This window comes from Theropithecus gelada, chromosome 1 (genome assembly GCF_003255815.1).
Source record: "Theropithecus gelada isolate Dixy chromosome 1, Tgel_1.0, whole genome shotgun sequence".
NCBI lineage: Eukaryota > Metazoa > Chordata > Mammalia > Primates > Cercopithecidae > Theropithecus > Theropithecus gelada.
The window spans coordinates 152,485,779-152,499,023 of NC_037668.1; the positions used below are offsets into that span (position 1 = coordinate 152,485,779).

Sequence of the window (13,245 nt, forward strand, 5' to 3'; positions counted from 1 at the left end):
AAATGGAAATACAACATACCAAAATCTATGGGATATGGCAAAATCAGCACTAAGAGAAAAGTTTACAACAATAAATGTCCATTTTTTAAAAAAAAGAAAAATTTCAAATAATCTAATAATGTACTTCAAGGATCTAGAAAGTAAGAACAAACCAAACCTCAAATTTGTAGAAGAAAATAAAGATCAGAGCAGAAATAAATCAAATTGAGACAAAAAAATACAAAAGATCAATGAAATGAAAAGTTGGTTTTCTTGAAAAGATAAATGTAATATGAATTTAATTAAATTAATGAATTTAAATAAATTCATGGTATCGAATTCATTTTGGATTTTGTTGCTATTTTCTAATATTTTGTTGAAGATTTCTGTATCTTCATTTACGAGAATATTGGTCTATAGTTTTCTTTCTTCTAATGTCTTGATATCAGAGTAATAATGGTCTCATAAAATGAACTGGAAACTGTTTCCCTTTCTTCCATTTTCAGGAAGAATATGTGTAGAACTGGTATTGACTCTTCTTTAAAAGTTTGGTAGAATTCTCTGGTGAAACTATTTGGGCCTCAAGATTTCATCTTAGTGGTATTTTAAGTTTAGTTCCCTTAATAGTTAAAGAGCCATTCAAATTATCTATTTTATTTTGGGTGGTAGTTTGTATTTTTCTATGAATTGGTTCATTCCATCTGAATTATCAAATTTACGTGTGTAGGGCTGTTTGTAGTATTCCCTTGTTATCCTTTTGATGTAGGCAGGATCCACACCTGTTTCATTCCTAACAGCAATAATTGGTGTATTCTCTCTTTTTGTCACTCTTGTTAGAGGTTTGTCAATTTTATTGATCTTTGAAAATAACCAGCTTTATGTTTCAAAAATTTTTGTTTTTATTTTCAATTTCAATGATTCCTGCCGTTTATCTTTATTTCATTCCTCCTGCTTGCTTTAGATTTTGTTCTTTTTCTAGTTCTTTTGAGTTAGGAACCTAGATCTGATTTTTCCCATTTTCTGACATAATCATTTAGTGCTATAAGTTTCTCTCTGAACACTGGCTTAGCTGTGTCCCATAAATTCTGATATGTTCTGCTTTTGTTTTCATTCAACTATACGTTTTGGGTTTTTTTTTAATACCCTTTGAGATTTCTTCTTTAGCCCATGAATTACTTAGGAGTATAACTATGTTTCTAGGTATTTGGAGAGTTTCCTGTTATGTTACTGATTAATAATTTGATTCAGATATGGTCAGAGAACACACCCAGTATGATTTCAATAATTTCAAATTTGTTGAGGTTTTTCAGTCCTAGAAATGGTCTGTCTTGGTATATGTTCCATGGGCACTGAAAAAGAATGTGTAGTCTGTTGTTCTTGGGTACAGTGTTCTATGAAAGTCAGTTACATTTTGTTGGTTGATGGTATTATGGAGTTCTTCTGTATTGTTGCTAATTTTCTGTTTTATCAGTTTTTCAGACAAAGTGTTCAAGTCTCCAACTGTAACTGCCTATTTCTCCTTTCACTTTCTATCAGCCTTTGCTTCATATATTTTACAGTTCTGATGTCTGTACACTCATTTGTAGGATTGCTATGTCTTCTTGGTAGATTGCCCTTTTATCATTATCCAATGTCTTCTCTGTCTCTCGTAATTTTCTTTGGTATGAAGCATATTTTATCTTGTATTAATATAGCCACTCCTGTTTTCTTTGATTAATGTTTGCATGACATGTCATTTCCATCCTTTTACTTTTTACATATATATATCATGGTGTATATATATGATATATACACCATGATATACATATATATATCATTATATTATGTTTGAAGTGAGTTTCTTATAAATACCATAAAGTTGGGTCATATCTTTAATCCAATATCAATCTCTGTTTTTTTAACTGGCATATTTATAATGTGTTAGGGCTTAAGTTTGCAGTTATTTTTTGCGTTCTGTTTGTTCTGTTTGTATTTTCCTGCATTTTTGTGGGTTATTTGAACATTTTTTAGAATTCCATTTTGGTTTATCTATAGTATTGTTTGTTTGTTTGTTTGTTTGTTTCGAGATGGCGTCTCACTCTGTTGCCCAGGCTGGAGTGCAGTGGCGTGATCTCAGCTCACTGTAACCTTTGCCTCCCAGATTCAAGTGATTCTCATGCCTCAGCCTCCTGAGTAGCTGGGACTACAGTCGTGCATCACCATGATGGTTAATTTTTGTATTTTTAGTAGAGACAGGGTTTTATCATGTTGGCCAGGCTGGTCTCAAACTCCTGACCTCAGGTGATCTGCCCGCCTCGGTTTCCCAAAGTGCTGGAATTACAGGTGTGAGCCACTGCGCCCAGCCTATATAGCATTTTTGAGTGTATGCTTTAAAAAGCTTTTTAGTGGTTGTTCTAGTTATATTATATATACATAACCTATTGCAGTCTACAGGTATCATCATTTTACCATTTCAAGCTAAGCATAAAAACCCTATCTTCCTTTATGTCCCTTTACTCTCCCACATTTATAATTGCCTTAAATATTTTCTCTGCATAAACTTAGAACTACATCAGAGAGTGTCAGAATTTTTGCTTCAACCATAAAAGATAATTTCCAAAGCTAAAGAGAAAGGAAGTCCATTGTATTTACTTATATTTGACCCTTTCCAATGTTCTTTCTTTCTTCCTAATGTGACAAGATTCTTGCATGTATTGTTTCCATTTTGTTTAGAGAATGCACTTTATTCTTTTAGGGTAGGCTCATCAGCAACAAATTCTCTTTGCATTTCTTCATCTGAGAATACCTTTATTTTCCCTTAATTCTTCAAAGGCATTTTCACAGGATATAGATTCTGCGTTGATAGTTCTTTCCTTTTAGCACTTAAAAAATGTTGTGCTATGTCCTTTTGATTTAATCCACTTCAATCCAGTGTTCCCTGAATGAGCAAATACCCAAATATTGATGCTTCTGTGTTCCAAATACAGAAGATTTTTCCACATATTATCAGAGAAGATATTATTTAGGTACCTTAAAAAATAAGTACCAATCTTTAAACAGCTACTCAATTTGAGCAATTTCCACATATTTTCTCAATTATATTTTAGCTCCAAAATAGAAATGCCTACATTTTTCCAATGGCAAGTGAGCTTAAGAATTCTGCCTAGCAGGCATCAGATAAAGTTGGGAAGCTATCTTGATTACAAAATGCCAAGGCATCTGACCTAGCAAATAGTCACAGACTTACAAAATGTGTGGCATCTCTTATAACAATGACTTGCAAAGCATCATATTTAAGTAGTTTTTCAGTGGCAACTTTGGCAATCCAGATACACGATCCTCACCGATCTTCCTTGTGAATGCCATACACACATGTACACACAGAATGATTCAGGCCACACAGAAACCAGAACAGTTAACTGGCCATGAGGGAATCAAATCTTAGTATACCCTGGGTTTCAAGTAATCAATGTTCCCCTTACCCTTTTCTTTTTTTAACTCACAGGAGGCTGCAAAAACAGTACAAAGAGTCTCGTGTACCCTTCACCCAGCTTCTCCCAGTGGTGACACCTTATATAGTTCGAATTAAGTATCACAACCAGGAACCTAACATTGGTACATTACTGTATACTAAACTATGGGCTCCTTTATACTTTTTATAGAGAAGTTATACAACAGTGACCTTTCTCGGAAAGTCTCTTAGCACTTGGGCATTCTACTACCAGTCAAACTACCAATCTAGACTCTTCTAACCCAATTACAAATTATCATATATAAACAATCTTTATACACATAGAAATATGAGCACATCCCATATATTCTTACCACACACATACAATAAAAAGAACTGCACCTGTGTCTATAAAAACTTATAATATTTTTCCACTAATTTCTACTCTCCCCTGCTATTGCTACACAAAGACTGTGTAAATAAACCTGCAGGATCAAAGAAATATTTAAAAGTTATCTAATGTAAAATTCCATCCAGTTCATTATACAGCATCCCAACAATCAATCTTTCAGCCTTTACCTGAATGTCTCAAATGACAAGAAACTCATAAGATCTAAAGGACTCCAGTATGCCTTTGGTCAATATGTTAATTCTCAAAAGGCATTTCTCATGAGCAGTAATTTGTTCTCCTGAATTTGTACTAATTTGGTTCTACTTATATCCTATGAGGACATAACATGCAAGTCTCTTCCCTAACTACCTTTTTCACAGAGAAACCAGGCATCCTGCTTCATATATGATTTTTGTGTATCTATTTTAATGAGGGATTTTATAATCCCAATTCAAAAGCAGAAAGTCATTTACTTCTCTTTGAATACTAGATCAACATACAGCTATGGAATTACTATCCCTCTGGGTAAACACTTTCTGAGTTGTCACCTCATACAATGGTACCAGATAGCAGTATCATATTGTACCAGTAGGTGTCACTCTATATATACTTAAAATTAATTGTTTCGATTATTTTATTCAACAAATATTTTTTGAGCACCCATTATGTGCCAAGTGATTCTAGGTACTGAGAACATAGTGGTGACCAAGAAAGACACAATCTTGTTTTCACAGAGCTTACAGTCTAGATATTAATAAAAAATCTGCTTTTTTTTTTCTACATAAAAGTTTGTGAAATACTAATCCTAACGCAGTTCAATTCAGAACCGTATTTTTCCTAGGTTAATAGATAACACTCAAAATAACTCATAAAAAACAAATACTGTAATGAAACAGAATCAAAGAAACTGTGTTCTGTAGGACTAGATCAATATAACCGGGGTATTTTCTAACCTTTTGAATTTATTCAACATTTCTTTTCCATACTTCAAGTTTCTAAAACCCAAATTTTAGGTAGTCCTCAGTAGAATGGAAAGTAACTTATCTTTAAAAAAACAGTTCAACTTTCAAAAAAATATACCTGCTTTTTTTCTCTCTCTCTCTCTGTTTTTTGAGACAGGGTCTGGCTCTGTTGCCCAGGCTGGAGTGCAGTGGCGCAATCTCGGCTCACTGCAACCTCTACCTCCCAGGTTCACACAATTCTCCTGCCTCAGCCTCCCAAGTAGCTGGGATTACAGGAGCCCACCACCATGCCCAGCTAATTTTTATATTTTTAGTAGAGATGGGGTTTCCCCATATTGGCTAGGCTGGTCTCAAACTCCTGACCTCAGGTGATCTGCCTACCTCAGCCTCCCAAAGTGCTGGGATTACAGGCATGAGCCACAGCTCCCAGCCTATACCTACTTATGTTTTTACAGGAATATGTTATAAATTTTAAAGACTTATTAATTCTCAAAGCTTCTTAATTCCCCAAATACATATTCCCTTATCTCTACTAAGAAAAATTAGGCCAGGCACCATGGCTCACACCTGTAATCCCTGCACTTTGGGAGGCTGAGGCGAGTGGATCATCTGAGGTCAGTAGTTCGAAACCAGCCTGGCCAACATGGTGCAACCCTGTCTCTACTAAAAATACAAAAGAAAATATTAGCCAGGCATGGTGGTGTGCGCCTGTAAATCCCAGCTACTTAGGGATCGTTTGAACCCACGAGGTGGAGGCTGCAGTGAGCCAAGATTGTGCCACTGCATTCCAGCCTGGGCGACAGAGTGAGATTCTGTTAATTATTTAAAAAAAAAAAAAAGTTAAATGTCACCTTCTAAACACCAAACACCTTTCCCAGCTAAACAGAGTAAGAAAAGAAGGTACCAAATTATTCCTCAGCAGAACTTAGGAATTCTTCCACTGTCAAAAGTCCTTCTATTTTCTTTCTTTCTTTCTTTCTTTTCCTTCCTTCCTTCCTTCCTCCCTCCCTCCCTCCCTCCCTCCCTCTCTCTCTCTCTCTCTTTCTTTCTTTCTTTCTTTCTTTTTGGGGGGGGACAGAGTCTCAGTCTGTCACCCAGGCTGGAGTACAGTGGCACAATCTCAGCTCACTGTAACCTCTGCCTCCCGGGTTCAAGTGATTCTCCTGCCTCAGCCTCCCAAGGAGCTGGGATTACAAGTGTGTGCCACCATGCCCAGCTAATTTTTCGTATTTTTGGTAGAGACAGGGTTTCACCATGTTGCCCAGGCTGGTCTCGAACTTCTGGCCTCAAGTGATCCACCCGCCTCAGCCTCCCAGAGTGCTGAGATTACAGGCGTGAGCCACCACGCCTGACTTTTTTCTTTTCTTTTTTTTTTTTAAAGACTTGATATTTATTGGTTATTTATTTATTTATTTATTTAGAGACGGAGTTTCACTCTGTCACCCAGGCTGGAGTACAGTGGCATGACCACGGCTCACGGCAGCCTCAAAGTCCCCAGGCTCAGGGGATCCTTTCACCTCAGCCTCCCGAGTAGCTGGGACTATACACCCAGCTACTTTTTCTATTTTTTTGTAGAGGCAGGGTCTTACCATGTTGCCCAGATAGTCTCAAACTCCTGGGCTCAAGTGATCTGCCCACCTCGGTCTCCCAAAGTGCTGGGATTACAGGTGTAAACTACAGCACCCAGCCAAGAGCCCTTATTTAAACAAACCTGAGAGACTAATAGCTATTACTAGGACTACAAGGTAACTTACTTACACTTATAGTATAACAATGAAAGGCCATACTTTGTCAAAGAAATAGAGCTAAGAGAGGGGGCAGACACTGTACCTCAAGAAGGTATACTTGCCTGCAAAGAAATCTGAGAACCTAGAAACTACTCAATTACTATATTGTCTTCATCTACTCTCAAATTGAATGTTTTCCAAACTGGAAAAGCCACAGAAAACATGGTTATGGAAATATTTCAGGCTCTTAAAAAAAGAAAAATCCTACAGCTTAGAATTTTTTAAGTTCAAAATTCAGTAACATGAATTTGAGAAAAATGATCCTTGCCAGAACTTAAGACACTGACAGTTTTATATAATATCCAACTTAATGTACCCTTGGGAATGCTTCAAACTATTACTGTCTAAATTGCTAGAGAATACTACATATTGTTCAATTTTAGCATGGACTCACATGCATACTTTACAAATACTCAATGAATAGTAAGTTAAAAATGAACATTAAGGTGCTTCATAAAAAACGGTTAATGATGAAAAAATATCTAAATTAACCTATCCCTTAATATTAAATAAAGCATTTTACTTACTTTGAATGGTAAAGCGGTGGTTGAGCAAATATACTTAAAACATAGTTTGTTGTCCGTGGCTTTTAATTTACACTTGTAAATCATCTGATAGGAACAGTACTGTTAACATTTGACCAGTTAACATTTGGTGAGATGTCATGTTAACCAAATGTTAACATTTGGTGAGATGTCACCAAATTTGCACATACACAATGGCAAATATCTCTGTGAGGCCAGTACTTTTACCCCCAAAATTAAAATGCACGTGTGTGTGAAGCGAGGGGTTAGTGTACTAGAAAAAGTACAGCTTTTGAGTCACAAAAATTAATATTCAAATCCCAGCACCATCCTAAATTAGCTATGTGACTTTGGGCCAAGTTATTTAATCTGCTCTAAACATCACTTTTCCACCAAGATGCAAATAAAATTGTAAGAAAGATTAAGTTGCTTCATATAAAATTCCTAATATAGGGTCTGACACATAGTAGGTGCTCAATAAATGGTAGTTATAAGGGGATTCCACTTTTCTTTTTGACCATTAAAATGACTGTATTAATTAATGTTGAACAACTACTGGCTCACAATTGTAATTAAACACAAAGTACATCTTTACTCTGCTATAACACTTTTATAAAACCAAATCCCTTACTCAACTGAATGCCAACAAATATGCACCTTCTCCTTTAGCTCAAATATATTTTGCATGACCTTACATGAATTGCTCAGATAAAAGCTTTTTCTCTTCTGCTTTTGTTATTTTAAAGTGCAGATGCATTTGAGTCATTTTCTCCTTTTGTTTCATATCCTTAAGATCCAAAGCTTCAAAGACAGAATGTCAGCATGCAGTCGATTTATGACTGAACTCTTGAAGAGACACTGAAGAATTACCTTGTCAATCACCCCAAGGACTCTGAAGGCCTTCAGCTCCTCGGCAGGGCTCCTTAGGTTCCAAGGGGGCCTTGAACTTAGTGATCCTGGAGGCTAATGGAAGATATCAAAGATTATACATCAATCAGGGAGGTACTTGAAGGAAGGCTGCCTGCTGAAGCAAATGCCAGGCCAAAGGAAAGTAAATTCATCATAAATCAGAGAATGGAAAGATGAAAGGAGGAAGTTTCTGTTTGTCTGTAATATAAAATTTTTAAAAATAAAAACTAAAGAAAATCAAAAAGAAAAAGCAAGAAAAAAGTTGCAAGTAAATAAATCATAACATTGAAAAAATTTTTAAAAAGAAAAATTAATGAGCTGAGTGTTTCTAGAGCAATAACTCAATTCAGACCATACAGCTATCATAAAACTTTGTAACAAATGGATAACTGGGCCAACAATCAATCCCAGTATTATATTTACCCCAGACACCTCAACAGTAATTTGGAAGTGGGGGAACTAAAAATAATATAATAATAAGCACACATGGGTAGGGAGGGGCACAAGCCATTCTCTCTCATCATGAAGCTACAGTTCTATGATTGTTACTTTATGTATTATGTGTTTTCAGAGGGACTGGTCCATCCAAATTCAACCAGAAAAATTACCAATAATGGTGAAAAATTAAGAAGCTTCATCATATAACCAATAATCACTAAAACAGAGCCTGCTTACAAGATGATTTATAAGAGAAAGAAATTTTTCTTCAAATATTTGACTATCTGTGATGTGGAAAACAGTCTGTTAGCTACACAAAAAAAAAGATTTAAAAAATCAGTGAACATAGGAAGGAACTTTTAAATTCTGCACACAATTTTAAAATAATCCCAACTTCCATTTATTAGTTTTAGTTTTTCTCTATCAGTAACATAAGCCATTAAATTAGACAAATTCTAAGGGCACCTCCATATGACATTTACAACTATAAAGTACTGCTATATTGATCCTATATTAAAATGGTGATGCTGCAAAGGACAACAGGAGACACAAAGCCTTATTACATACTTAAAGCAGACCTTCTTGCTATCAAAAATCTATTAGAATACAGAAGAAAATTCAAATTCTATGAATTGAAGATAAAATATCCTGATCAAACACCATGGTAAGGGAATTACTGAGATACCATTTTTGTCCCTGTACAGACCAACATCACCAGACAGGCAGCTCCTTGAGAATAGAAAATGTGTCTTATTCATCTCTATATTCACAGTGCCTTGCATATTGCTAGTATTTAGTTGGAAAATATGAGGGAGAGCAGAAATGAGGAGAGCAGGGAGAAAGGAAGGAATCTTGGAAAATTAGGTGTCACTTACAACTGGGAAAACTACCACTTGTGAAATTCTCTAAAAGCAGCAATTCTAATTGTTTTCCATTTTTGTTTTGTTTATAGATTTAGCAAGAAAATAATAATTTAACTGTACCTGAAATGGTGTTTAAGTTTTAAAAGAGACTTTTTATTTCTTAAAGATGTTTGAAAAAGTTGGCATAATAGTGACAATTAGACTAGATAATAACCTTTAAACTAAGGGGAACCTTTTTAGGGATATACAAACATTTAGCAAGGTATTTTAGTGTTATAATGTAACAGCATTCATTATATTCATTCAGTGTATACTCATTCAGTGTATAATGTAACATTATATTCATTATAGTCATTCAGTGTATAATGTAACCAACATGTAACAGCAATAGCCTTTTTTAAATTTTTTTTTTTGAGATGGAGTTTCGCTCTTGTTGCCCAGGCTGGAGTACAGCTGCTCGATCTTGGCTCACTGCAACCTCTGCCTCCCCGGTTCAAGCGATTCTCCTGCCTCAGCCTCCTGAGTAGCTGGGATTACAGGCACCCACCACCATGGCCAGCTAATTTTTGTATTTTTAGTAGAGATGGAGTTTCACCATGTTGGTGAGGCTGGTTTCGAACTCCTGACCTCAGGTAATCCACCCACCTCATCCTCCCAAAGTGCTGGGACTGAAGGCATGAGCCACCACACCCGGCCAGTAGAAATAAATAGTCTTTTCTATCTTCATTTACATTGTTTCATCTCTATTCTTCACCCCATACCAGGCAATGCACCTACAGGAAGTTAGTATTATATAATTCCCATTTTACAGATGAATAAAGGGATTCTCAGAATGCTGGAGTGTTTGTCTGTGGTCAGAAAGAGAGACAGTGGAAGAACTCCAACTACTATTCTAAAGCTTGCAGTCCTTTTACTAACCAACACATTCTGAAAATTAAAAATTCTTTTCTGCTGCTGCTTCTTGCTACAAGAACAAGTAAGAACTGTTTGTGATTTTAGCAAAAGGAATGCTAAGGAAAAGTTGTAAGGAGGGAAAAAAAATAATACTTTAAATGATATTTAGTCCACTACATTTGTCTTAGAAAATATGGCCAAGTATCTCCAACATCCCTATCTCCTATTTATATCTTCTTATTCACAGATGTCACTGTTTCTTTCGGTTTCCAAAGAAAGTTATTGATTCACTTTGGCAATTTAAGAGCAAAGAAAGCAAACTACAAAATCTCTATCGCATCTTTCAACAAATAATTACTGTGCACCAACTATGTGCATGATAACTGAAAGGGCTATAAATTATCAAAAGGCCCAGTCTAACCTCAAGAAGTTCACCATTTATTTGAGGAGATAAGACAAATACATGAAAAGTTAAATAACAATAAAACATTATCTTAAAAATATGGGACTACACAAATATGTCATTAGTGTAAGAAAAACTGTGATAAAGGTGATTTTAAATGTTAAGTGGAAATTAGATTAGGAAAAAGTTATTCTATACTGTATACAACTGGAAAGCATTCGCCTGGTGGGGAAAAGTTATTCAAATTGGAGAACAGAAGAAAATAAAATTATACACTTAGGGTCAGTTTTCGCAGGCCTTGAATGCCAAGAAGAAAAGTCTTGACTATACAGTCTCCGAAGTCTAGACAACAAGTTTTTCTATGAGAAATAACCCAATGAAAACAGCGATTTAGTAAGGTTACTCTTGGAAAGACGTGAATGGGGAAATTGAAGGGGAAATGACCAAAGGCAAAGTGATCACTAAAGTTCTCTTTCTACTTTAACCATCTATAAAAGTTTGAGATCACAGAAATGAACAAAGAAAGATCATGAAATAAAATCATCAATAAAAAAAAATTGTATTTCTCATATGTAGTGCTTAAATTGGGTAGAATCCTATAGATCTACTCCTTTCTTCAGATGGCAAAAGGACATACATATCCACAAAATTTTAAGAGCAGAAAGACACCTTAGAGATCAAGTCCAACTTTTTTTTTAGATGAGAAAACTGCGACGCAGCAAGGTTAGCAAAAGTAGGTAATAGATAAGAGAGGATTAAATCTTACTTATGAAATAAAAGAATGTTGTTAGGTGAAATTTGGCCCATTGCGCTATGAAGCGCGATGGGAGAAGCAGTGTATTTCTAGGTAATATGATTGAGTTCCTTAATGGAAAAGTAAGATTTTCACTTATATTTATTAGCTATTATAGCAGAAGATGCCCAGAGAGGCAAAGAATAGTTGTATTCATCTATACCTGGTATAGATGGAAAGAGAGACAAGGGAAGAGACAAGAATACATGATGACCCAACAATCTTCAAAAGCAGAGGTGGCAAGTACATATCATTCAGCTGGTCAAGTCCATGGCAGGAATCTCTGCTAATCCCACAGTCTCACAACTCTTCTCAATACAATGCTCCTGGCAGCCACTACTCATGGATTAGAACTGGCACACCAGTTAGAACCTACTTACTATTGTTGTTCTCGCTCTGTCGCCGAGGCTGGAGTGCAGTGACACGATCTCGGCTAACTGCAACCTCGACCTCCCAGGCTCAAACGACAGCCTTGTGCCTCAGCCTCCTGAGTAGCTGGGGTTACTGGCATGTGTCACCACAGCTGGCTAATTTTTTGTGTGTGTATTTGTAGTAGAGATGGGGTTTCACCATGTTGGCCAGGCTGGTCTCGAATGCCTGGCCTCAAGTGATCCATCTGCCTCAGCCTTCCAAAGTGCTGGGATTACAGGCCTGTTGTACATTCTTTAAAAGGCTCTGTTTCTGTTTGGGGATTTGTTTTTGAAGTTGCTGTTCAGCCTGCCCACTGTCTTTTTCACTTGATATTATTTCCTGTTCTCAATGAGCTCTCTCTATTCTTCCCAATCTGTTGGTGCAGTACTTCTTAAATTTTAATGTGTATGTGCATCACCTGATGATCTTGTTAAAAAGAAGATTCTGATTCAGTAGGTCTGATATTCTGCATTTCCACCAAGCTCTCAGGTGATGCTGATGATGCTGGTTCACCAACCACATTTAAAAGAAGGTTACTTACTCCTCAAATAACCTGAGAGAGAGTAACCATTATTGTGGGAAAATAAGCAATCAAGGGCAAAAGGAAAGTACCACAAAGAGTGTATCAAGAAACCACACTCTGAACTCTAATGTCTAATTATGCCAGAGCTCCTGAATTTGGCTTCATCCATGAATTTTTGGCTTTGCAAAGACTTTCATGGGCAATCTATCAACCCTAATACCCAGTCTCCTGAGCCGCACTAGGTCACATTTCAAGCCTGACACTGAATTGCAGACCTATTACTGACTTAAGCATATGTCTCAGTGAGGGCAAATTTAAAATATTTTCTAAGGAATAATGGAATAATATCAATTAATAATACAAACAAACAAAATGCACAATAGAAAAACACTTTCAGTATTATTATATCAGTTGCATTCAAAATCTACAAATATTCAGGAAAGGTATACATTCTACATATTAATTTTCACTCACACCTTGTAACTGCATAAAAACATATCCACACTTTAAAAACTACACAATATTTTGTTCTAAATTTAGATCATTTATTGTATTTTTCTAAATTTGATCCAGAGTTTCAAATTCCTACAGCTAAAAAAAGCAAAAAAACTATTCTAAATCTTTTCCAGGGAGAGCCTCTTTTAACATTAATTCTTAAATCATTCAGTGTTGTCTAAGATTTATTTTTTAAAAAAAGAAAAAAAAAGGAAGAAAGAAATCTGTCTCCTTCAGTTAAGATCCAATCTTTACTTCAAAAAAAACCTCATTTCTTTTTTTTCTGAAACCTGCTCCTAAATTTTCTTGGAGCCTTTTATTAATGAAGTAATGAAGAAAAAGAGTAAGAGAGTGCTTTTTATCCTTTCTGTACTTTTGCAAAAAAGACATTAACGTGAATGACTGGGAAACTTAGAACTTTTGTATTTACTATATAAGGATCT

The 13,245-nt window shown here is 35.7% G+C and overlaps 1 protein-coding gene across 18 annotated transcripts in view; it reads right to left on the bottom strand.

Moving 5' to 3' along the window:
• Nucleotides 1-13,245, bottom strand: part of RPS6KC1 (ribosomal protein S6 kinase C1) — a 211,396-nt gene that overhangs the window by 84,449 nt on the left and 113,702 nt on the right. For 14 of the 18 annotated variants that reach the window (XM_025398029.1, XM_025398036.1, XM_025398099.1 and 11 more), the window contains one exon: nt 7,944-8,036. The exons of the other annotated variants lie outside the window; for them this stretch is intronic. In XM_025398029.1, the coding sequence (XP_025253814.1) occupies nt 7,944-8,036 (93 nt within the window). The remainder of the gene's footprint in view (nt 1-7,943; nt 8,037-13,245) is intronic. 18 annotated transcript variants of the gene reach the window in all.